The sequence below is a fragment of the Melozone crissalis genome, unplaced genomic scaffold (genome assembly GCF_028551555.1).
Source record: "Melozone crissalis strain CALT ecotype California unplaced genomic scaffold, PUWL_Pcris_2 ptg000014l_1, whole genome shotgun sequence".
NCBI lineage: Eukaryota > Metazoa > Chordata > Aves > Passeriformes > Passerellidae > Melozone > Melozone crissalis.
In genome coordinates, this window is record NW_026535792.1 from 16,031,877 (window position 1) to 16,058,790 (window position 26,914).

General features: G+C 41.3%; 1 protein-coding gene across 1 annotated transcript in view; it reads right to left on the reverse strand.

The window, feature by feature from the left end:
• The window catches only part of SCAPER (S-phase cyclin A associated protein in the ER), a 132,878-nt gene that overhangs the window by 38,622 nt on the left and 67,342 nt on the right, over window positions 1-26,914 (reverse strand). The window contains exons 23-24 of the mRNA XM_054272915.1: window positions 12,040-12,155; window positions 4,551-4,674 (exon numbers count right to left, since the gene is read on the reverse strand). Of these exons, the coding sequence (XP_054128890.1) occupies window positions 4,551-4,674; window positions 12,040-12,155 (240 nt within the window). The remainder of the gene's footprint in view (window positions 1-4,550; window positions 4,675-12,039; window positions 12,156-26,914) is intronic.

Sequence of the window (26,914 nt, forward strand, 5' to 3'; positions counted from 1 at the left end):
ACAAAAAACACCAAACAATTTCCAGTTAGCAATGCAGAGGTCCAGCACTGACAACTCATTCATATTTTGATTTCATAAAAGGCATAGTCCTCCACAGCCATGAAGAATTTCAAATGTAGCGTTGGTAAACCTAAATGGAAGGACTTCAGACCTTTAGAAGCACATGATTTCTCTTCATTTGGTCAATTATTTCATATAATTCTCCCATTACCAAGAGTGATTTTGTGCTTTTTGCATGTGTAGTCATTGAGCTTGCCTCAAAAACACTGAAAGTACACCTCAGAAATCTCAGTAGGATGTCAGACTCTCTGTGGAGTAACAGGGGAACCAAAGAAATGGAAATGGCACAGGAAGGGCATGGCCTTGAGATGGTGCAGGTGAAGGCTTCAATTCTAAATTCCCCACCCCTAAACACTTCAGCATGTCATTACCTCTCCTACTCCAGCCCTGTTTGCAGGATTTAGCACTCTCCACATGGACTTGTGTCCTGGTTTAGGGAAAATGTGGGAGAAAACCTCTAAAGGGGTTTCCTCTGGAAAGCAAATTCAAGAGGCTCCCTCCCCCATCTGGTTTGGGAAGAGATTTCCTTGGAGAAAAGTGGAAAAAACCTGTTTATTTAACAGGCAAAGCATTCACCAGCACAAAAGAAGAGCAATATTAAACAACAAAACTTCTTGCTGCTCTGAAGAGACGACACACACTCAGCAAGTCCCTCTGGGGGCTGTGCTCAGCTCACTCAGTCTCTGATCAGTCCCTCTGGTGCTGGAAATACCTCAGGCCAGGCCTGGCCCAGTGGCCACAGGTGGGAGCTGTGGGTGCTCTGCTGGTGTTCAGTCCAGAGCAGGTTTGAACAGCTCCAAAGAAAAGGGAAAAAAGAAAAAAACCCACAGTCCAGGGAACTTCTTTGCCTCAGCTAGCTAAAACTAACTAAAAGCAAAGGAGAGCTCTGTCCTGCTGTCTGTCTGTCTGTCTGCAGACAATGCAGTCCAGGAGCAGGAATGTGGAGGAGTGAGTGCAGTGTCTGAAAACAAACTGTGCACTTCTTCTCTCCCCTCTCTGCTCTCAGAACCAGTCTTAAAAAAGGTGCAAAACTTTTCTCTGGGCAGACCAATGGGGATAGGAGCATCATAAAGTCATCCCTGGTCAGGCTGTTATTAGGGACTGAGGGAACTGCAGTGCCACACAGCTGAACCCTGTGGGGACAGATGTAATTTCAAAATGGACTGGAAAAGCCCAGCAGCACAGATGTACCTTGGATTTCACAGCTCTTGCCATCATCAGTGCTAACATGGAGCTGCCTTATTTGATGCAGCACAGAAGACTACAAAAAAACTGGCCACGAGTGGTGAAGAAACTGCAATAGGATGTATACTGCCATTCTGAAGAACCCCAACTACATGGCAGCACATTGCAGGCAAGAAGTGGAGGAGAAAAAATACTTTCCTGTGACCAGATAGCCAGATTATCTTAAACCCAGTAAAATGTCATAAGACACTAACCTAAAATATGGTCCAAATTTAAGCACTGTATTTTGGAGAAGAAAAAAGTAACCAGCAACTGGGTTTTGATCCCTACATTTGTTTGATGGCTACCTCACCTAACATTCATTGCACATTCACTAATGATGTCTTAGAATTTTCAGATACTATTCCTTTAAAGATTGCATTAAAAAATAATCACAGGGACCTGCCATGGTATCCCACTGACAGGTATAGTTTAGGTGTATGGCTTCTCAGATATCTTTTGGAAAGTACATGACTGCTGTCACTTGACTGGAAATAAAACCCCCAAAGTATGAAATAATCCTTACATGCCTATAGTTCCATTAATTACTTGGTTGTGTTGGTATGAAACCTTCCAAAACACACAACTAGAAAAGCTACAATTATTGTACAACTATCTTCTGGCTAGAGTAGACAAAGAAGAGCAGAAACAGCAGTGAATAAACAAAGCTCCAACTCCAGCACAAGAGCTGTAGGAATGTAGGTGGGGAGGTTTGATCCATTAATCATGGAAATCAGGAAACAGCCCTGCTGTCCTCAACAGACACTGATTTAGGCATTACCAGAGCTAAGGAGGCTGAGGAAGGTAACAGGGTAAGTCAGGCTACAGAAGGTTTCCTACCAGTGCCTTAAGGCAGGAGGCAAAGAAAGGTCTGAACAGGATACTTCAAACTATTAACCTGGACAGGATGGATCACACACACACACAAAAAAAACCCAAACCAAAACTAAATCCACATGAAACTGGCTGGAAATAAGGTTCATACTGGATGTATTCAAGATTATATTGAAATGTTTCTCAAAACAGTACTGTTTCTGTGTTCAGCAAATATTGGTGTACTTGTTTAATAATTTGTGAAAACCTTGCAAATATATATTCTCATTTATTACTCCTGGTATTACTTTGGGTTTTATTTTCCAACACTAATTGGAAATACACATGACATAGGCAAAGGCTGCATCACATGGCTCATCCAACCAGGAAAAGTGGAGGCAGTTAAAAGTCTCTGGGGGTATATTTTAGTATTTTGGTATTCAGAGCTGCTCTCAGTTTGTGCATTTCTTTTTTGTAAAAAAAAAAGAAAATTCAAACTTGATCTGATTTATTATATTTTCAAGAGAGAAAAACCAGGGTTAGAAAAGCAGCACTGTTTTTGGGTTTTGTACTCAAATATGCACTTCATGGAACTATGAAGATATCCCAGTTTAAGGGCCAATTCTGCATGAAGAGAACATAAGAGACTTTCTGTATAGGAAAGAAAAGTCCACTGTGGATCATGGGAAACATTAAGCTTTAATTACAGTTTTGCTGCAATTCAAGGGTAGTATTTGGCAACAGACTGAAAAGAGCTCTAAGTGCAGTAAATTTTCCTCCTGCAGTATCTCCGAGCTCTAGGTGGCCTGAGAAATGCCCTCTGTGCTCCTGCAGGAGGTGCAGGTCTCTGTGCAGTGCTCCCTGTGAGGGCAGGCAGGCTCTGGCAGCACAGCAGCCCTGGCACAGGGAGGTGCTGGAGGAGTCCCCAGCCAGGGGTGATTCCCCAGCCTGCCCCCCAAGAGCACCCTTTCAATAAAACTGTTTTACTCACCTTTATTCACAACAGGACAACACAAATAGAAAGGCACTTTTTCTTTCAAGTTGTCTCGGGTCTGGTATGGTTACATTTCTTTGCTCTATGTTCAGGTACTCATTCTAAATAACTTTAACTGGTACCAAATTAACTTCCTTAATTAATTAACTTGGTTTCTTTATTTTTTCTAACAAAACTTTTTGTGCTTCTTTTAACAATTTTTGCACTCCCCTTTTTTCTCTTAATCCTTTCTCATCTAACTTCTCAAGATCTCTTTTTGTAATCTTTTCTCTTGCCCATCATTCAACTTTTAAAATTTTTTCTTTACATCCCCTGTGTTAAAGGGGAGCATTAACAAACTTAACAATTCCTGACGTGGTTCCCTCAGTAAAAGTGGGTGGTGTTTTCTGCTCTCATTTTTATTACTCTCACTATTGATATTTTCCTTGCTTTACTCTGTGTAAAAGGAGAAAAATAGGTGACTTTAGGAGGAGCAGTTGGTCTTACAGCTTCCTCTACAGGCTGAGGCAGGGGAGGTAAATTGTCACAGGACTCCCAAGCCTTATTCTTGATTGTCAACTTGAACTCTTGATTCTCACTTATCTCTCCTAATTTTATAACTTCAAATTTGTTATTTTAATTTTTTTTTTTAAACTTAATCTCCAGAGGGCTGTCTGGGCCCCGGAAATCTGTCCGGGGGGTTATTCCCGACTGTTCCCCACTGCCCCGCCTTTTCCACTGACACCTGACACCCCACGGCAGAGTGCACAGCCCGCACTCTGTTTGCTTTGTGCCACAGACCTCGGACCATCCTTTCAAAGTGTTCATCAACAGCCCTGTGGCTTGTTGATTCTAACAGCGTGGCTTAAATTATTCAAAGTATGTACATAACTTTTCAATTAACAAACTGCTTGGCTCATGAAAATACATACACACAATTTATAAGTAAAAAACCAGGACTAAATATCTTATGATGAGCAGGTCACTATGAATTAAAAATGAGTTTTCAAATAAAATATTTAATGACATTTCAAATGAAATGAAACATTGGAAAATTAAAACTTTCATTGCTAAAGAGTCCTATTTAGGCACTTCAGCAAATCAGACTCTGGCAATGCATTGACCTGACTTAGATTCGTGACACTGAAACAAGTAAGAATCAAACACACAGCCACAACTCATTGTGGTCTATACTCTAAATATTCCTATAGGGTGAATTAAAGAAAACAACCTCAGAAAAAGATAGAATATCCACTCACGGGGTTCCTGGCACATATGCTTTTGCAGAAGTCATTAGTAGAAGCAAATACATCAATTTCTACAGAGTACAGTAGATACAGCCACCAAAATACACACAACAAATGAATTTTAATCTTTCAAGCCTTTATTCTTTACCTCCTGGTGTTCTTATACTCTAAATACTTTAAGATGTTTGTGAAGCATGCAAAATTTTACAAATTAAAGAAGTTATTTTACCTACCGTAAACTGGTGTATCAACAGGTCCATCAGAAAAGTGATCTTATTACTAAAGAGAACATAGGTGCAGTTTTCTATGCAGTTGCTGCAGGTGAGGCTGTAAACATTTACTGTACTGCACAGTGACCTAAAAAGTCAGAAGGGAAAAAAAATTAGAATTTTACTTACTTCAGTAAATTAAAATCAAATAAATGGCAGCATCAAAAGATAAGCTTGCAGGAATTCACATTTATTTTGTTTAAATAATAACTTAAATGAAATAAATTCAATAACTTTAAAACAGTAAAGCCATACTTATCAGAAGCCACACACTCTATGGGTACTGGAATCTCCTGTAACCAAAACTCTGACCAGAACTGACACAGAATATCAGCCAATTTCACACCTGGATAGGTAACATTTCTGTGTGTGGCTTACAGCTATAGAGCACACTGACCTCAAGCCCTGTGGGAAGTACCTGACAGCAGCTCCCAGCTCAGCAGGGCCTGTGCTCAGCACAAGGGACAGGGATGCCCAGGAAGCTGGCAAAGCCAGCAGGGGCTGGCCCAGGTGCTCTGGGGCCACATTGACCCCTCTCCTCAGAGCCTGCAGTGCTGCTGTGCAGCTCCACTGTCCCCTCAGAGCCTGCAGTGCTGCTGTGCAGCTCCATTGTCCCCTCAGAGCCTGCAGTGCTGCTGTGCAGCTCCACTGTCCCCTCAGAGCCTGCAGTGCTGATGTGCAGCTCCATTGTCCCTCTCTCCTCAGAGCCTGCAGTGCTGCTGTGCAGCTCCACTGTCCCCTCAGAGCCTGCAGTGCTGCTGTGCAGCTCCACTGTCCCCTCAGAGCCTGCAGTGCTGCTGTGCAGCTCCACTGTCCCCTCAGAGCCTGCAGTGCTGCTGTGCAGCTCCACTGTCCCCTCAGAGCCTGCAGTGCTGCTGTGCAGCTCCACTGTCCCCTCAGAGCCTGCAGTGCTGCTGTGCAGCTCCACTGTCCCCTCAGAGCCTGCAATGCTGCTGTGCAGCTCCAGCAGACTGGGGAGCCCCACCTGTGGCTGGGGGAGAGGGCACAGCTTTGCAAGGGGAACAACACAAAACAAGCACATACACAACTGCTCTCTGCACCACAGGCAGTGATTTCCATCTGCTCCAATAAAGTGTTCTCCTCAAAACAGGCCCTGCAGGGAAGCTGGGACCAGTCCTAGAGAATATTCTCACAGAGAAGATTGATCTTACCAAAGAGAACCCTATTTCAGAATAAACAAAAAGTTTGTTTCTTGAGCTCTGCATATCACAAAAGCCATCCCTGTTACTTCACAAACACACACACAACACAAATGCATCATGAATACACCCAATATAAATACAGATGGCTAGACACTCAAACTGTTTCTCTAAAGTAAACCAAAATAAAAAGAGCTTTCACTTTGTTGAGTTTTTCTCAACATATGAAAAAATGTGACTAAGTTCAAATAAGCTTCAAAGAAGAAAATAAATTATGAGCACTGCTGAAAGGTCATACAAAAGTGGGGCTGCAACAAACACCAAGTTACTGCACTGAAACCATCAAAGCTGGTATTTAACAGAACAAGCTGCAGACTAATTCAGAATACTTCTGGAGCTGAGTTTTAGCCTTTATCTTTCTCCTAAAATACTTTTTGGAACAGCAAAATTATTTACACAATAAGGACTGCGGCTTTGCTGATGCTGGGCTCATTGCTGTGGCATCTGGTCCCTCAGCCTGGCTCCCCAGAGCTGAACTGGAAGCCTCTCACATCCATAGTACTTTTCAAGCAAAGGAAAGCTGGAAATGCTCAGAGGCCAGAAAAAGTGGAGTAAATTTCTTTAATTTGTATGGCTGGATTGTGTTCTCTTCAGCTGGAGAATTTAGAAAATAAGTGAATGAACATTTATACTTTCCCTCCTTTTCTGACAATCATCATATTACTAGTTATATTAATCTAACTGTACTGGCAATTAATTTTACTGCCTATTTAAATCAATTTCAATCTGCAGCTTACATGACATGAAAACAATATTAAATAATGACTTATTGACCAAAGGCAGGTTAATTTTCATCTATTTCACCTAATTTTTACCATACAAGGATAACACCTAGAGATAATTGAAACAGGATGCTTCATATGCATTTTCACAAATCTGTCTGCAACACTATTCTCTCTTCCTCTCCTGACATATAAGGGGATTTAGTTCCCCTTCTCTCAGTAATGCTGAAAAATATTTTCATTAGGCACCTCCTTCTATCCTTCATGAAGATTATTCCCTTGTGTAGGTATGTTTAGAGGGGGAGAGAGAAGAAACTATATTGGTAGTATCTATTTTCTGTTGAGAAGATGCTTTAAATCAGCTTCTGTCATTTTATCAGCTATTCTAAAATAAAGATCAATTCTATTTAAATATAAACATTATAATTCACCCAAAGTGTCAAATATGAACTTGTAGGTTAATTCTGACAGCATTTCAGAGTTCTGAGGTGATTTAGTTAATTCACTGCAATAAATGCTTTTTGATATATGGGATTCCTAATTCCTAAGAGGATAATTTATTTTACACTTGAAAACACAAAAACTTCTCACTTCATCTAAAGACCAAGTTCCACTGTACGAATGCATCACGCTTTTGTATTTCCCAAGTGACCCTCACGTCACAAAGAGAACTGCTGCTTCCAGAGACTCTGGTAATGCCTTTGAAAAGGTGCTGGAAGCAAATGGATGTCAAATGAATTTTTCACAGCAATAAAGAGGGTTCCCTTAACTGATACCATAGGCTTGCTACCAGCAGCTCGTCTGAACACATTCTGATCACGGCGCGCTCAGCTCTGCTGCGGCTCCACGGCCCGACTGCAATCCAGCACCACGAGTGTCACACAGAAGTGTCCCCAGGTGGTTGGCAGTGTTAAATGGCAGATTAGAGACAGCACAACTAATTTCTTTACTTTAATCTTATTAAGAGAACAACAGCTGTCAACTGTCACCATTTCTGCACAAGGCCGCCGAGACAAGTGAGGGGCTGCGAACGGCAGAGGCACAACTTTATTCACCCACACCTTCAACTGGCTGGCATGGAAAACCCAAGGCACTTCCCACCCTCTCCTTCCCTTTTGGAGGAAAATAACTGCTCTGAATTGCAAAGGTGTTATGTCCAGAGATGCCAGAGGCAGCTGAAGGGCTGGAGCAGGAGGCTCTGCAAAGCAGGTGGTTATTGATTCCGGCTGTTGCTCTAAACTTTGTATCACAGCCACAAATCAGCTTTCAGCTCTGGCCCCTGCACGTTCACTCCAGCCCACGGCCAGGCTGCCCTCGGATGCAAAGCTTTCCTCCAGAGTAAATCCAATTATAAAAACCTCCTTATGGTACACAAGCTTGGAGCCAAAAAAGAAATCTGTCTTTAAACTAGAAAAAAATACATATCTGTATGTTCTGTTTATTTTACATGAATGTGAAGGAGGAGGAGAGGAGGATTCATTTTAATAAAACTAGATCTCAACAGTTTATATATCTGCAGGTGATTATTTTTTAATGTGAGCTCATCTTCATTTCCTCAATTTGCCTGATATAAACAAGTTGACAAACTTATATTAAAAATACTGAGGCATTAACAACATGCAACCATGGAAAACTAATCCATGATAGTGCATCAGGATACAGAGGCAAGAACTCAACTTATGCTTTACAAAACCCAGGGCATCATCAACATACAACAATTTACCTGTTTAAAGTGTAAAGTTCTTCCCTATTCTTACAACTTCTGATGTTACAAATGAACATATTTTGATTATCAATGAATAATCCTAAAAGCTCAGTTTGGCAGTGCAATAATACAACACTAAACACTATCAAATTTAGGATGTGTTAATTCAGTAGAAAACTGCTCATTTTTAACCAGTTTGAATGTTATGCAGCAGTTTGATGGGGAAGGGGATCTTTATTGGAAGTTACCTGCTGAGTTGCAATGAATTGGGAAGTGAAATATTACTGAAAAATGGTGCACAGAATGGCTGTAGAGTGGAATGGGTAAGGAACCATCAAGGTAAAAATATGGACTGAAACAACAATAAAACTTCATGAACAGCAACACCACAGCTTAAAAAGTGTATGTTCCTAAACACAAGTAAAAATTACACAGAACAAGATATAAAACCAGCTCTTAGCTTAAAATAGTTCTTAGTGAAAAATGTCATTCGTATCAATGCTATCCAAAATATTATGGGGACACTAATTTCTTCTTTTTATGTATGTAATTATGGTTTGAGCTTTTTTACCCTGATAATATTTGCTTTAAATATATGATGCAAGAAAGTGTATGAAAATAGAAGACATATTAAACTTGTCTTCAATCCCATCTTAACTTGTAAAGGTCCAACATTGTTCCTTACACAATTACTGCCAATTTCTCTTTTAAAATACTTGTCACTCAAGGAAGTCAAAGCACTTCCCAAAAGTTAATTAAACAAACCCTACAAGCCTCATTTGTTAGCAGGTTTGTTACCAACATGTCATGGTAAATGAGCTGCACATTGCAAGGCAACCCAGGGGAGGAGACTCATCTCCTGCTCCTCATCTGAAGGCATTAAATTGTTTTGCTGTGCAGCTCCCATTTGGTTTCTGTACAAGAAGAATATCATAGGGCTCCAAAATCTTTACCAGTTCTGCTAACTGTGTCTTGTTTTGTGCAGAAGTGGACAAATCCTGGAACACTACAAAATGCTGCTTTGAGAAATAATATGGCTGGACATTAATCTTTATGTTAACACCAAAAACAAAACTTACTATAACCCACTGTTTTCTCTTTCCCTTTTCCAGTGATTTATTTGAAGGGGAGGAAAATTGCCCCAACACCAAATGTATCATGTGTCTCATAAATGTCATGTCCTCCTCACAGCATTTCCCATCCTGCTGCTCTGACTACTGAGCTGGACAGTGGTACAAAACAACAGGCATATTGTTAAATCTTCTGATAATAAAGCTTTATCTTGTAGACATGGGATTAAAGTTCTGAGCTGCACCATACAGCCAGGATTTTGGGGAAAGAGAGATGTAGATAATAGCCCATGTAATCTCCTCACCTACTTGTAAATAGCTTATCCTCATCACAAAGCAACAGACAAATTCTCAATTTAAGATGAGTACAAATGGTTAAACATTGCAAGAACCCACAAACAATCTGAAGTACAGCAGTGTCCTTTGGCAAAGCATATTTGGCTGAGGGAAGACTGGAGGGCAATTCATAAAAGATCTTCATTCAACTTCTCTCCACAGGGCTTTGCTTTGTCTTTAAACAGAGAAAATTGCCAGAGAAAACTGCTCCTTCACTAGATTCAAAGTTCAAGAAATCAGGATGTAAATGACATTTGCACAAAAGAAAGAAAAGTAACTTCAAATTTGTTTCAACATTAAATGAGAAATGTGATCTGGATTTTCTTCCTCATTTAAAGAATTAAACATATTCGGTGATTGCCCTTGGTTTTGAACCTTCCTTGAACACTCTGTATGTGAAAAATTTCTTCAATCCTTTCAGTGAGACCCCAGCAATACCTGTGACTATGGTTTGTGCCTGGTTCAAACTGCTCATAGCAAGTCTCACCCTCTGGAACTATTGTTGCTTTCAACAGTTGAGGTGCAGATTGCACAGAACATTCTTCCCCACCAAAAATGCCACAGAAATACCAAGAGAGGAGCCTCTGCATCCCATGCAGCAAGACCAAGATCCTTGGGCCACTTCCAGCTGACTCCAGACTCCCTAAGCCAGACTCTCACAGACCAAGCCTGCAAGAGCAGTTTGCTTTAGAGAGCAGGATCCTGTGTCAAATGACGTGCAAGCTGATGGATAACTTCCCAACTTCCATACTTTCAGGTGCCTACAAACTGGAAACTGCAATTTGCTGTGAAGTTGAATGAAATGCTGTATTTCAGGAGTGGAGCAAAGCTCTTCAGAAGATGTTTTTAACACACAATGCTGTCAGAACAGTTTATATTAATCTCTTTTCTGCCCCCGTACTTCCTTTGGAAATACAGCTAGTGGAAAATCTGTCTTAATAAAACAATGTTTAGAGAATTTTTCAAAGATGCAAAAACTCTTTTTATAATTCAGTCATGAACAGGCTCAGGAATCTGAGTGATCACTGGTCTGAAAGGGCTGTGAGATAGACAGTGACTATCAGAGAAAGGAGAACCTCTGATGGACTGCTGGGATGTGATTTCTGTTACACAAATGTGGCTGACATGGGGCTTTATTTATCAGCACAAAAGTACATCCTCAAAATGCCTCACAAACCTCAAACACAATGTTTTCAGCAACGTAAACACAATGTTCTCAAACCTTCTCAACAAAGGTTACCAAAACAAGACTATTCTTAAAAGGAAAGAACAAAAATCAAAGATGTATGGATTGTGCACATTCTAAGAATTTAAAGCTCAGTTTAAACTAGGCTTTATGTGGGCATACAGTGCAATCCTGTCCCTAGTGAAGTTTATCCCACACTGATGAGATCACTCAAAATTAGAGACTCTGCAGATGAAGAAGCCCCAGGGCTGTCCATGAGCTGCTCCCCACGGGCCCAGCTCAGGATTGCACACCAGAGGAGCTGGCTGGACCTGCAACAACTGCATTTGGCATGACTGCAAAGGCAGGGATTTTATTTACTCTCTTAGAAGTGCAAAGTCAAGATATCTAAAAATGTTTTTTCCTTAGTGGCCTTTCCTAGCACTTCACACTTATGTATGTCCCATAATGCATTATCAGCCAGTTTTCATCCAAACTCTCACACTAAATTACAGCAGTGCCTAAATTACAATTACACCAATATTACAAAATATCTACAAACAAACTATGACAATGGTACACACCAGGATATCCTGGGTTTGCACTAAAACCATGCCCAGCTGTGCTCTGAAAGCAACTATGTGCTCTTGACTGTATAAAACCTACAGTTAGAGATTAGGGAAAAGAGCATGCTTTTGAGGTACCAGGCTTTGCAGGAATTCTGCATAGTCACCACCTTCTTTTTTAGGGATTAGGCATTTAAAGCCTTCCATTCTTCTGTTCTGTAAAGAGGAATTTCTCTAATCCACAAGAATTTTGATTTACCTGTTTGTAGGCGCCCTTTCAGCTAGCAGTATCTTGCAACTATTTAATTTTGAAAGCAGATTCCTGTGAATTACAACCCTTTAAAAAATTCCCCTGCTTCCCACTAGAGATCTCTGCAGACTAACTTCAAAAGATATGGATCTCCTCCTCTGTTAAAACATAGTTTTGTCTTTTCTCTTTTTACACAATTAGCTGCTGCTCAAATATATCACAGCTCAAACTAAAACCACCAAGTTAGGAAACCAGAGGCTGAGTGGAAATGGCTTTCCCCTTCTATGACATAGAGAACAGCACAGTTTTTTGCTCTAAAGTCCCACCCAGGACTAGGAGAAGAAGAAGCAGTGAAGCAGCAGATATGAAATGAATATTCCAGTGACTCTAAGTGCAGGTGAAAGACCCATCAAACTCACTTAAAGGGAACCCTGGCAGCTGAATTCAGGTTGGTGGGAGAAGTCACCATCTGAAGAATATTTTCCAGAGCAGTCAGTCCTCCTGCAGCCCGGAATGCAATTTTATCTGCTGCATTCTGGAGAAACACAAACACAGAAGAGAACCAACAGAAATTAAAGAAATGCTTACATAAAGGGTACATCTGACACTTGTGGATTCTGTCAAAGTAGAAAGTCCTTAATACATTCATTTATCATGTTGGACACCTTTGAAAAAGAGCATTTCACTGCCCACGTAGAGCAGGAATTGAAACTCTCAGGTGTTATGTTCTCAATTATCACATATACATACCCAGCACTACACAGGTAATACACTTGAATACCATATTTTCTGTAAGGACACAGAATTAGAGGGACTTTAATAAAGTTCACCTTTATCTGTTGCTATTACCTTTAGAGCTATGCTGCTTTGTAAGATTTTAAAAATACAGACAATCTCCAGATGGGTAATTCCTCCTTTTTACAAACTTTTCCAACAGAAGACAACCTCCAGGCTTGGTTTATGAATATGCACAAAACAGCTCAGGCAGATCCCTTTTCTGAGGTATCCACTTGGAACTTGCACATACCAGAATTTTACACTTAATTCCCATCCTATCATTATTGTCACAGTTTGCAAATGACTGGGGTTTTGCTGCAGCAGATCCAGTATTTTAGAACTTACAAAATTGGTTTAGTGTCCTCTGTTTACAATAAAGCAAGTAAAATCTTCTTATTCTCTACTTCTAAGCTGCTAATTTTGTAGTTTTTTGGCAGTTTGTATTTGATCATTCTGATTTTGTCAGATGATGATATACTAGTTAATAAGAAAGATTTTTTTTTTTCCCCCAGTGTTGCAAGCACTTCACATATAGGGAAAAAATGGGAAATCCTCTATGAACATGATTATTACTAGTCTATAAAGAATGTATTCTACTGTAACAGACTGCATAACAGTCTGTTAAAAAACCCTAATAACTCTGACAATAAAATATTTATTTGAACAACTACAAAAATAATTAAGCAGCTGTAATATGATTTAGATGGGCAACATTTTCCCCTGTGAGATCAGACACTGCACACAGAAGTACATATCTTACCTTTTGTTTAAATCATGTAACTTTCTCTCCATTAAATTTCTGTCAAGCAAACAGCTACATTGTATTTAATTTACAAGCTACAGAAAAGCTATTCACAGAAGGCAGATATTCAAAAGGGAAGCATTTTCCACAATTAATATGAACTGCATTTAGATTTTTAAACAACCAAAAGATTTATCTTCCAAGGAATACCTGGCCTCCAATGAGTGGAAATCTGTGTGCCAACTCACCAAGCAGTTAAGAAAATGAACCAGTGATTTCCTACTGGCTAGCTGATAAGTATAACTTCTAGCAGTTAATTTTAGCCCAGTGAGCCCAATAAGTGTGCCTTAACTGCAGAGTTATTTTTGAGTTTCACTCATTTATTCTTCCTCTGTTTCCTTTTCCTCCCATCCAAAAAAATCCCAAGCCCCTGCCTCCTTAAGCTCCCTTGGCTCCCAATAACACTTTCCACCAACTCCTGGTAGAGCCATAAAGAAAAGACCCAAACAGCAAAGGACCAGTCCTGCCATAAATCATCCTTATTGACTTCATGTGAGCACCCTGGCTCACAGCCACAGCTCCCAGACCTCCTCCTGCCCTGCTCCCCCAGGGCTCACACCCCCAGACACAGCCCAGGGCCTTTCCCTGCTCCCTTCAGCTGCCCCCCCCCGGGTGTCAGAGATGCTGCTGTGTGCACAGTGCCTTTCCCTGGGATGGGCAGAGCCTGGCAGGGCAGGGCAGAGCACACAGGGAGCTCACAGGGGGCTGTGCAGCACAGCAGCAAGGGCTCTGACACTGCTCATTTATCTGTCACTGCTCCTCCAGCTCCAAATGTGCCCAGCACTTGCCACTTCTCACTTTCCCTATTTCTCATGGGATATTATGCCACAACCTATTAGCTCTTGAGGCAAGAAGTCTTTCCTGTCATTCAGACCAAATATGCCCTTTCTCTATTTCATCCCATTACTCTGAGTTACATCCAATTTATTGCATTCATTTTGTTTGTCCCTCAGCAACTGCTCCATTCTTGAACTTGTACCCTGCTTCCTTTTCCTAACTGGCTTGTTTCTCAACTCCATGTTCTCTTTAATGCTAAACTTTTTCTATTTTTTCATGTGAACTTCTCTTACCTGTGATTTTTTTTTCCCAGAACTCCTCTTTTCTCCAGAAGTACCCAGTAATGAAGTGTCCAGAAAGGAACTTCCCCCTGTCCCAGATCAGTCACTAGAGCCACTCTGAAAGAAGCAAAAACGTCTCCCTATTCTGAGGGGAGGTTTTCACATCTCTATTCAAAAAATATATAAATCTTTTGAAGCTGTTTCATTTCCTATGTGTTCTCCTTCCATTTCAACCTGGAGCATCACTTTTACAGACAGACTTTTTTCAGAGTGCCTGGTTCACTTTTGTCTAATACTTTATTAAAATAAAAAATCTACTTGTCAAAATACTAATTTGCCTTTGAAAAACATCTGTTACTACTACAGTTTTCTACCAAGCAGAAAGGGAGTTTGTAATTTCTTCTGATTTTATATGATTTAGCTACATGTCCTATCCCTCCTCTTTCTAGATTACTCATAAAAATTCATTAGCATTTTGATGCTTATGAATGGAAATAAATTCCTAATGATGTACATGGAAGAGAGGGAGAAGTTTCAGTAAAAGGAAGATACAACCAGCAGCAAAACTGGGTTAGATCCATGAGTGCTGTATTTGTTACCTGTGCTCACAGAGGTCTGTAAAACTGCTGAGCAGATTGAGCATCATTTGAGTATGAAAACTGATAGATCCTACAGGGAATAAATTTTAAATCCCTATTTGAAAAGAGCATAAACCAACATTGCATGGTTTTGCTGCTGGAAAGGAGCCTTCAAACTTCTAACTTGGCCTCCCAAATGATTTAGCTCTCCTGTTTATGAAACCTCTTTCATAATTTCACTGTTGTTTGAGTAGCTGCACATTTAGATTGGAGGGTTATTCTGCAATCGATACTATGGGATTCATGTTCCTTGAACAAGAGAAAATATACAAACATGTTTTTATAAATTGTTTCTAAAGTGTGTAAAAATTTGATTTGCTACATGTATTTTCAGAAATTCTAACAACTATTCAAATAACATTTATAAACAATTTGATTTTTAAACACAATAGGATTTCTGTGCTCTGAGGTTACCTGGTGACACAGGAGAGCAGAGACAAATGAACAAGTAGGCAAAAATTATTATTACTCTCATCTCTGCATTTTTTAACAAAGATGAGGAGGCACAAAAACCTTGGGGAGGCTACCTAGATGTGTCTTAAGCATTAGGAAAATAAAAACAGAGATGCAGCTCCTGAGAGCAGCAGACACAGCACTCAAACCCAAGCCATGAAAAGAGCCTGTTTTCCTTATCCCTCCCAAGTCCATCGTTGGGAACTGCAGTGGTCATGTTTGCACAGGAGGAAAGCCAATCCAGCTGATGTGACAGGAAGCATGTATTTAATCTCTGGACCATTATAAACTTGTCATTTGAAGCCCACAGCCACTAATTTGGGCAGAACACTGCATGAATCAAGTAACTTAGTGGGAAGTGTGTGTACACTAATGCATGTGGCACAGTAAACAGAAACCGTGATAAATTAGACAAACCATGTAACCATTTTGTGGATTAATTATGAATTAAACACACTTAAAAATGTAAAATTAATCCTTAAAAAAGGACAAACAATCAAGACAGCTCCCTGCACAGTGGGCAAGCATGGCTGACTTATTTACCTACCTGTTACAACACCTTAATGGATCTGAATTTGCCTTCTCTCCTATGGCTTGAGTGACAACTGACTAATAGGATTACAGGCTCTGTTCCAATAATACAGCTCAGCTACATGCCAGCAAAAAATGACAGCCTAAACCTGAATTACATGGCCTGGGAATCCATCCAATTATTAACTAAAGTAACTGTTATTACCTAACCTAATCAAAGGAGAAGCAGCTGTTAATCTTTGGTGGCCTGCAGTGTAGTAGCGGTCAGACTGGATGGACTGTCTTTGTACTTGACTCCTCTACAGACAATAATTATGTCCTTTGTGATCAAGAAGGAAGGGCTTCCTAACCTTTCAGACAGAGGCAGCAGATGGGGAACAACTGTTTGTGTGTTCATTAACAAGATAGGCTAGATTTTATCAGGGTTTGGCATCTGGGGCACCCTCGGAAGCACCACTTACCCGAGGACACAAGTATGTTTGGCAAATTCGAAAATGAGCAGACTAAATAGAAAGTTCAATATAAAGTTTTCATCTCATTATCTGACATTTGGTACAGAAAAATACACACAGCTCAAAAAGAGTGATTTACACAGATGCCCCATCCTATCCGACAAAGAAACACAAGAAAAGGCCAACTGGCCTGTGCTGGTACTTGGCTGGCTTTTGTTGCACTCATTAAAGCAGTCACACCATGTGAACTGTGTGCTTCAGAAATGAAACCAAACTGGGGGAAAATGCTGCTCCATTTATACAAGGCAGTGGGTAACACCAAGTAACACAGAGGGACATAAAGCCAGCGCTGCTTTGCAACAGCTTTTGGGTTGTGTGTTCAATATTCCAGGAGAGAAGGGAGAGCAAAGCCTGCCCTGCACAGGGCACTGGCAAATCACAGCACTTGCAGAGCAGCACAGGTCAGGAAATCTGTCTCGCCAGAAGCACAACACAAGTGCCACTTAGTTTATGCTGGGAAAAGTAAAAAAATGCTGGGATAACATTGTGAAGGACCTGAATGGGAAGATGTCTGATAATACACAGGAACAACCAATATTTGGAAGCTGAAACTGAATGAATCCAGGTGAGAATAAAATGGGGGTTTTTAATGCCAGGAGTAATTAATGATGAGCATAATATACTTAGCATATATAGTCGACTCTCAATCATTTAAAGTTTTTAAATCAAACCTGATTATCTTCTAGAAAAATATGATCCCAGTTAAATCATAATTTATTAATTTGGTGCAAGAGTTATTGGGTGAAATCCAACGTCCTGGACCAAAGTACTCCCTTCCATACATTTCTCCTGTTAAAGTATTATTATTAGTTAATAAGTAGAGCAGAATCAGAAATAATGCTGAGCTTCAACAGCTGAAATGATTTAATGCCAGCTTTGCTATCTCTGCTCTATGTGACTTTAGCCCATTTTGACTATCTGAAATATTTTGAAATACTGAAATACTGAAATACTCTGGCGCAGACCCTCCCTCAAAGGCAAACCTCCAAAATAAATATTTTCATGAAGACTAAAAAGGAAATTTAGAAAAATTATTTTTCCTTCATTAACCCAAAGAAGGTTTTCTGTTGGTCCTGCAGAATGTCCAAATCAGAAGCTGATCTGGAGAGCCTGTTTGAACAAACTTGAGGAACTAAAGTATTTCAGAAGAAATTATTTCTGAATGGAACCAAATACTTTGAAACATGCTGACTTCTATTTCTGAAAGAACACACTTGTGCAACTCTATTTTAAACTGTTCATTCACAGAAGAAATAATAACTAATTAGTAAAATATAGTAAAATCCATCTTAAGAATTTTTTTCTTTCCTTTTATCTAGTGTCTGAAGATTCTATCTAAAATGCCAGGGGCTAAGAAATGCAGTTCAAAGCTTGCTTAGAAAAACAAACCAGACAACTGAATGTTGTGCTGGGCTTCTCCTTTTTTATCACCTTTCCTCTCCCTTTAAATAAATTCACAAGTATATCTACATGCACATACACACCCACGGACACACTTCTGACTGTAAAAACCTACACTCTTTGAATGGTTCTCCAGACTTTATACAGTGCAAATCCCTGGAGAGTACACCAAAGGAGTCTTCTCTATTAAAATAAACAATTTTGCTCCCTGCAACACTTCTCTGTAGTGAAATTAGTGTTACAATAATCCCCCACTCCAGGTGTAAACCTCAAACGGGTTTTCAAACAAAAGTGAATTCACCCACAATAAAATTTCAACCACTGAATATCAATGAACAACTAGTTTAGGAGTAAAACATGAGCCAGAACTGGCTGAGTGTTGTTTGAATTGGAGGGAGGCATCATTCCCATCAATGAGTATCTCTTGTATTTGAATCCATTCCTTCCTCCTGCACTGCTTATGTGTTAAAGCCCCAGCAGGGAGGCCTTGACAAACAGCCCATCCCACCTTGTCCTGCTCAGCCAGGTGCACATTCTGAGCCTGAAAGGTGATTTTGGGGCCTTTGGGAAAGGCAGCTGCTGTGTCTGTGTGTCCTCAGGCAGGAGAGAGCATCCCTGGCACCTCACAGCCATGCAGAGGTGCCTCAGGCTGCTGAGCCATCTGGGTGACACTGGCTTGTCACCTCCACAGCTCAGCTGTGCCAGCTGCAACTTCACAGCCTGCATTTAGCACACAGCAAGACAAATATCTAAGAACCAAAAGGGTGAAAAAGCAAGCCCTTGATACAGCATCCAAATGCAATATAAAAAATGAGGCGTACCTTACTTTTTAACTGTACCAAAAATAAAAGAAGAAGAGGCATTTTGGACTATCCTCTCTGAAAGTCTACCACTGACAAGCAACCCAAAATTTGTTCAGCCCTAGGGACAATAGCAAGACTAAAAAATGGATTCTTAAGCCTGTCCTGAAAACACTAAGTATCCTGTGCACATAAACTTAATTTCTGTCTATGCCATCATATACTTAATTCATTTTTCTGCTTGCTAACATCTGCCCACATTGTCAGGTCAAACCAAATTCAACAGGACTCTTTACTGACTCACTGAATGATCTAATTGAACAGGATGAGCCTTATTTACACAATCTCCTTCCAAGTTTTGCAGTGGCTTTTCAGTTTGGCAGTGAAGTCCCAGAGAGGCACCCTGTTGTATTTCTGTTGATGAGGACAGGACCCTCACAATCCTAATTCTGAAAGCCATAAAGGAAAGACAGGTAAAGGTAAACCAGGGAATTCCATGCTCTCTTTTCATCTGCTTTCAGCCATGCCAAGCAGCATTACAGAGAACACACAACATTGCTTGGGAAAGTCAGAATTACTCTCCTGGATACCCTGAGAGACAGCACTGAGCATTGCAGCACTTGTGCTTATTAAAAATAAATGTCTGGTCTATTTATAAATAACAGAGCCTCTAGTAAGTGCATCAATTAGAGGAGGAAAGCAACAACAGAGCTTTAATAAGAGGAACAATAATAAGAGAGCTCCTGGATCTCCACAGATGGTTCCATTAGCTGAGGCTAATTTGACTTTTTCTGATTAATCACAAAAATAAAAGTTCCCAAACAGGTAAATAGAAAGCAAAATTACATAATCTTGTCCTGTCCTCTCTCAAAATTTATTGGACAATGAATTGGCCAGTGAGCAGGCAAGTCAGGTCTCTCTGAACACTGAATCTGACAGATCACTGCTGAGAGCTGGCAGCCACTAGAAAGCAGTTTATTACTCTGAACCCAGACTGTGCAAGCCAGAGCAACCCAGCCACAGTGAACATACTAAAATTATGTGGGAGAGGACACATGGAGAGGGAGCAGTGGCTGTTTAAAGACCTGTCACGAAGTCAAGAGCACTTAAACCCTGAACAGAGCTTTCCCCTGATTGCCTTGGGTGCTCTCTTGTGACCAACCTGTCAGACCATGAGCCCATCTCCAGGGCAGCCACAAAGGACTGTGGGGCACAGGAACAGGGTGGGTTTTTGAGGTGCTGCAACATCAGAACAGACCATGAAGGGAGATATGTTCTCAGGTCAGAAGTGATGGTCTCAAATCACTGTTGAACCTAAAAATACTTCAAAGAAAATATGTGTATATTTATACCATCACACTAAAAGAAACAAAAAACTTTTCTTTAGAAACCATACTAATCATTACTTTATTGTGATTTCTAAATTGGCCTCTGCTATTGGCAGAAATGTGCCTGGCAGGCAGCTCTCCTCACTGAGAAATCAGTGCCTGGGCTTTAACAACATTAAAACATTTCTCTTGTCTTGTAGTGGAGGAACTTTGCATACCCTGGAATGTATAAATATCCATTATACCCAGTCTGATATGATGTATTACTCTAAACTGGCGTAGAAGCCTGATCTGACAGCAAAAAGCCACGATTAGCACAACACTGGAAGCTGACAGCATTTAATTACATCCTGCAGCAGTTCTCAACTACACCCACTGGGCACAGAAATTAACCTCCCAATAATCTTGCAATAAGAACACTGCAGAGCTTATCTGTGAACTCAACTTGCCTTATAATACCATTTCCAGCAAACAAGTTAAAAAATATTCTGTGAGTGACCCCTAGTAACAAGTTCCTATTTATATGTTCATCTTGGGTAAAAGGTTAATCCACAGATTACAGAAACTCTGGGCAAAGGAATTATTGATGAGATAAAGCTGCCTTGCCCAACCTGCAGCACATGACACACACCTGACCTGTTGACTTCTTCCAGGCAGTGACAGGAAAAGGCTGTTGGGGTGGGAAATGCTGTCCAGAGCTCCTGCTGTGTTTGCCCACTGCCTCTGTGCTGGGACTATCAAATCTGCTGCTGCAGCTGATACAGAAGAGGATTTTTCTACTCCAGCAGCAGCTTGGACCATCTGCAGATAAACTGGTGCTTGCAGGACAATGCTGATAGTTTTGAACACTGCTGAACCTTCTTCAAGCTGTGTTTGAGTGGTGCTGTGCATCACTGGCACTCAGTGATGATCACCTAGACATTAAAATTCTCTAATTCTCACTGTTACAGGCTTTAAAGAAGTGAATTAATTTTCAGGAGGGTTACTTACATCTCATCTTTTCCAACAATTCTATCTGCTTTATCATTTCTGGAGTTCATGTTCTGATTGAGGTTCTGTACTTAACACTTGCAACAAAGGAAGCATAAATACAGAATTCCCTATGTTACTTTCTGTATTTGCAAAATTATTATATTTTCAGCGGCAATATACAAAGTTCCAAGGGCCTCTACTTTTAGCTGGTAAAACTTCTTAGTTTAAACTTATTTGGTTTTCACTTTAAAAAAAATTATGTTTTAAAACTTATTTTTGTGTTTTGTAATTCAATACCCTTCCTAATGTTTGGATTTTGAACTTTAAATTGTTTTTAAACAGTTATAATTCAACTTTACATTTGATTAATTACTTCCCTTCATGTGACATCACTGTAGCTCTGGAACTGGCTACTGCAGGAGTATCCTGAGTTGAAAAATTAATGGATGGATTAAAATATGAATCCACTATTTGCATAGAAAGACATCATAAGTTTAGCTAAAATGAACCTTAAAGTTTTAACTGCTCATTGTAACAAATAAGAGTATCAATTACTTTCCCAGAGAATAAAACCTGTAAGGATGAAAGCATAGTTAAGGTGGCATGTGGGTGTTTATTTGTTTTTTAAAACTTTGGCTAGGAACTGCCCCCTGCCTGATAGAAAAGAAGGCTTTTTGGTGTGAACCAGCGCACTGTGCAAGAAAATCTCCACGCGGCCAAAAGCCAGGGGAGAGAAAGGCAGAGGCTGCCCTGACAGCCCCAGGGCTCCCAGGGGATGGGGAGAGGAGCAGCCTCGGGACCCTGCAGCTGATCCCAGCCCAGCTCTGGGCGTGCCCCCAGCTGTGGCACAGCTCAGCCCTTGCCCTGGCAGTGCTGCAGACAGACAGACAGACAGACAGACGGACAGCCAGACGTGCTCACCGACCCTGCCACGCCAGGACAGCACCAACAGCCCTGGCTCCCCAGGGTGCCCTTGGACTGTGGGCACACAGCTGCTTCCTTTTGAAATGAGAGCTGTGCATAGGTGTGCTTCCCCTTTTCCTGCAGAATGAACTCAGTATGAGTGCAGGTTTGGGTTTTGTCAGGATATGCAGCGATTATCCAGGTAATTCCCCTGGGCACCCACAACACGAGACAGCTGCTGTAAGCAGCTTAGCAGGAGAAAGAGCTGTGTGATTTCCAAGCACTGTGGTGTCTGAATCTGGTGTCAGAGAGAAATTCTACTTCTCAATAGATCTATGATTTGTAAGGATTCAAAGGCTTCTGCCGGGGGTGTCCCCTAGTGGAGAGCGGCAGATGCCGAGGGCACGGCGACAGGAACGGGCTGGCTCAGAGCCACCCTGCCGGGCACAGCCCTGCTCACAAACCTGCCAGGAACACCCCTGCTCACAAACCTGCCGGGCACAGCCCTGCTCACAAACCTGCCAGGAACACCCCTGCTCACAAACCTGCCAGGCACACTGCTCACAAACCTGCCAGGAACACCCCTGCTCACAAACCTGCCAGGCACACTGCTCACAAACCTGCCAGGAACACCCCTGCTCACAAACCTGCCGGGCACAGCCCTGCTCACAAACCTGCCAGGAACACCCCTGCTCACAAACCTGCCGGGCACAGCCCTGCTCACAAACCTGCCAGGAACACCCCTGCTCACAAACCTGCCGGGCACAGCCCTGCTCACAAACCTGCCAGGAACACCCCTGCTCACAAACCTGCCGGGCACAGCCCTGCTCACAAACCTGCCAGGAGCAGCCCTGCTCACAAACCTGCCAGGAACACCCCTGCTCACAAACCTGCCAGGCACACTGCTCACAAACCTGCCAGGAACACCCCTGCTCACAAACCTGCCAGGCACGCTGCTCAGGGCTACAATAATGCCCAAAGGTCAACTTCTGAAATCCTCAGTCAGCTAAGAAATGAATTCACTGTGAGGCTCTAGAGAATGATGTAAGTTAAATTACATACAGGAACTGTCCCTCTGTGCACGTGCATGGAGATAGGCAAGATGCAAAAATACACTGTGGGTCAAGCCACTGCTTCATGGTTAAGGTAAATTCACTATGACTGCAATTTTCACTCTTTTTCATACATAATGCTTTTTTGTGACTTATGTAAGATGGTGACAGATAGGATGGCAATTTGAAGGCCACACCTCTCTGCTACACTAGGAACACACAGTTCCTTGGGTACAAATATCTGCAGCACCAAAATTCAATGTGCAAGAGTTTGGGAATCACAATTCTTACAGTATTCTTCAATAGACTTTAAGCAACAACACTGAGTCTTTATAACAGAGTATTTGCTTCTCAAATCGATTTTGTCTGTATATATATGTCATATATATGTTTATATACACATACTCACACATATACACACACAGAGGGCAATTTTAAATCTCTGTAGAGATATTTGAAGAACCTTATCCCATGTTCCATTTAACAGTGCTTTTGCTCCATACATTAGTTCTTCAACAGTTTTTAATTTTATTGTTTCTGTTTCTGATGATGAAGAGTTTGTATTATTGGGGGGATTGTCCCTCTTCACCCTGGCTATGGTCACCATCCCCAAGGGGCCCAAGAGTTTAGAGAATAAAACATAAATACAGGGCCTGAGTGTGTTGTTAGAGCCAGCCATTTCTGACAGTCTTTACAATGCGATAAACACTGTCTGTCTACAGCCCCCATGTATTTGAAAGCTACGACAAACATTTTACTGAAATGTAAATAACTGACATCACCACTGCTCAAACAGGAGGCTGAAAAATCTCTCTAAAAATCCCAAACCCAAAAACATTGCCTGACACAAAACAAACCATTAATGGTCACTGAGAGAGCATGTCTTAGAGATCATGAGCATTGAGTTCCTTTTTTTAGAAAATGGATTAAACCACTGCAGTCAATTACTAGCTCATATTCACACATTTTTCAGTTACAAAATGATACCCTTCTCTAAGGAAGTCTATTTTCCCCCTGAAATCTGTTTCCAGTAAGAATATTATTCTGAATTATCAATGTAAATAATCATGCTGAAACTTAGTCTACTCAGGCAGCTGCTTCTAGATTTGCATGAAGAGAGCTGGCAATAACTATAAGCACTGTGGCCCAGTTTATCAAAAGCCTCCTGTTTTATTTTGTGGTTCCATGTTAATTCCACACTTTAACAATTTATTTTGCACTCACTATTATTTGCTGAGATTTTATAGCACATAGAGAGCCTGAAGGAGATGAGGGACACAGCTATCCTCAAACCCATCCAAAATCACAGTAAGTTTTACGAGCAGAAGCAGTGAAATCTTCTTTGTAGGATTTTGTGCCTTGTGAGTATATGGGAGAGCCTCAGCTGTCCTGTTTGTGCTGGGCATGGATCAAACCTGCACCCTGCTCTGCAGCCCTCTCCCAAAGCAGAGCTGGGAGAGCTGCACTCAAACCACTCACTTAAAGGAACCTTATCACTCCTCTTGTGGTGGAGATCTTTTTCAAACCAGTAATCAGCAAGAAGCACCATATAAAAACAATTCCAGTTAAGCAGATTAACTGTAGCCCTTGAATTCCAAAAATCATGAGGTTCCCTCAGAATTCTACTGAATCTGTGTGCCATATTCCCAGTCAGATGGAGAACAGACACATTAAGGGCTTGCCTAAATGTCACATGTAAGCATTGTACAAATGTAGCTGCAGTGATTTAACTGCAGTGTTTTAGCTGCAGCTGAGCCAGGTGAAAAGGCCACTGCCCTCAGCTGCTGTCACCACCCTTCAATGGCAGCAGAATAAGTGTCTGCCAACCCTGCCCAGCACAGACCTATCCAAAACCACACAGGACACTTCTAACATTTAAAAGCAGGACTTTTAAAACCTGAAGACACACCCAACCCTCTATGAACAAATATTAGGAAGAGCTTTAGGGAAGGGATGTTCTGTTGGCAAGTGTAAGGATGACCATCTGAGAGGCAGCAACCTCTGACCCAGGTCAGGGTCACAGCCTTAGAAATGTATGTACTTCTGTCAGGTCAGGGTCTCATGTGTATGCAGCAGACATTTTTAATCAGTTGATCTTTTCAATCAGGAAAGTTTTAAATCAGGGAATATCACCTCTTCACATAATAGGGAAATAAATGATTTAAGCAGAAGCAAGTTAGAAGTGTAGCTGCAGTCCCACTAACAGGTCACACAGCTCTCAGTACCCTGGCTCCTAAGAGTTCCCATCACAGGACATTTCTGTGGGACTGCTGAAGGCAGGCTCCAGCACTCACTGTGGTATTCCTTGTGCATCTGAAACACAGCTACCCTCAGTGATGGATGGGTAAAATTAGTCCTTCAAGGAATGAACATGCATAAAATCAAAAGAATCATGGCAGGACAAGTGCTCTAGCCCTGCCACTTCAAACATCAGCTCTGCCTTCTGGAAGAGTTTTTCTTTTAGCATCAAAGACCCATTCATTGGAGATGTTAAACTGAGGGTTATCAGATCTTACTAAGAGCTTGAAGAGTCCCATATGACATCTGCCAACCTCAGGCTGGGGCTTTCTGGAAATATTTGCATGCATTCTGCTGTTGTGGCTCTGTGTGTGTTTGTTTTCCTAATGTCCTTTTAAACAAAGCAGAGGTGAAAGTGAATACAGCTTCCTTCCAGGATTTCTGCCAGACTGGGTGAGACACACAAACCCAAGGACTGCCTTCCAATAACCCAGAGCACACCCAGAGCAGCACCACTGGCTGGACACACCTGGGGAACAGCACTCCAGGCATACACAACATCAGGATTTGTGCTCCTTGCCTCCTACCAACACGTGGCTGGAGGGGCACAAACCTATTGAAAACTGGAAGCATATGGTGGTTTATGGCTTTAGAGTACCTCTTATGCATATTTAATTTAAAGGCACGTGAGCCACATGTTTCATGAAGCTAATGGCCACACTCCAAGTCAGATCCTCAAAACCTGCACTTCAATTTGCTTATTCTTCACAAATCCTTTTCCAGCACTGGACACAAAGCTCCTACATTTTGTAGAGCTTCATCCAACTAAACCAATGTGGGCACATCAGGAAGTGATGGAGATCTAACAACCACTTGAAGCAAAGCACAGCACATCTCTTTCATGTGTTAGCATTCAAACATGCTGTGGTGCACAGGGATCCAGTAGCAGTGAATGAGGAGCAGGTAAAGTGCTGCAATAAACAGCCAGGACTCCAAAATACACAGTGCTTAAGATGCATCTTTGCCTGAGAGAGATTTCTCAAATCTGAGTATCTAGAGGATATATAAACCTTTCAAATTGCATTAAACAAGCACTTCTTGCTGTATTAGTGGGATCACTTGGCCCCAGGTGCAGAATGTGCTGTGTCCAGCAGAGCAAGAAGGCAGAAACAAGAGCAAGTGTGATCACAATAAGCATGCAGGCATGCAGCAGCCTAGAATGTTCTCACACCATGGAAGAGGTTCAGAAGTGAGAGAAAGCCTTATTCAGTACAGTGGAACACATCAGGCTAAGTCCAACCAGAAACTGTTAGTGTGATCTGATTGTACCTGGAGACAAATCCCATTGAGACAGGGCTGCAAATCTTTTGTGTGTGGCTTTTTTTGTGATTCAAGTTTGCATAAATATTACACCCCACCCTTTCAGGCTGTTTTAGCACAGTCATGGAATTTCTAATGAGCTGAATAGCCCTTCCTTCTGTTGAGAAATTTAATGGTATATATTTTTCTTATTTACTGTTACAAACACCAGCTCAGCAATTCATTTCATGATCTGTAAAACCAATCCTTTTTTTCCTGGTGAGCCTGAATACATAAATTTTTCTGGCAGTGGAAACTATTAACAAAAGAAAAGTCCAATGTTTCACAGCATGAATGAAAAGAGGGGTTTTGGATCAATTATATTTTGTAATAGTTTTGCAGGACTTCTTGTGAGTAAGAAGAATTTCTAGTAAGTGGCAAGGATCTATTGTAGTGAACCCTGTCCTCCCTCAGGGCAATTCTTTATTCAAGCCAGGCCATTAGCAAGGGTAAATCAATGTTATCAGCTC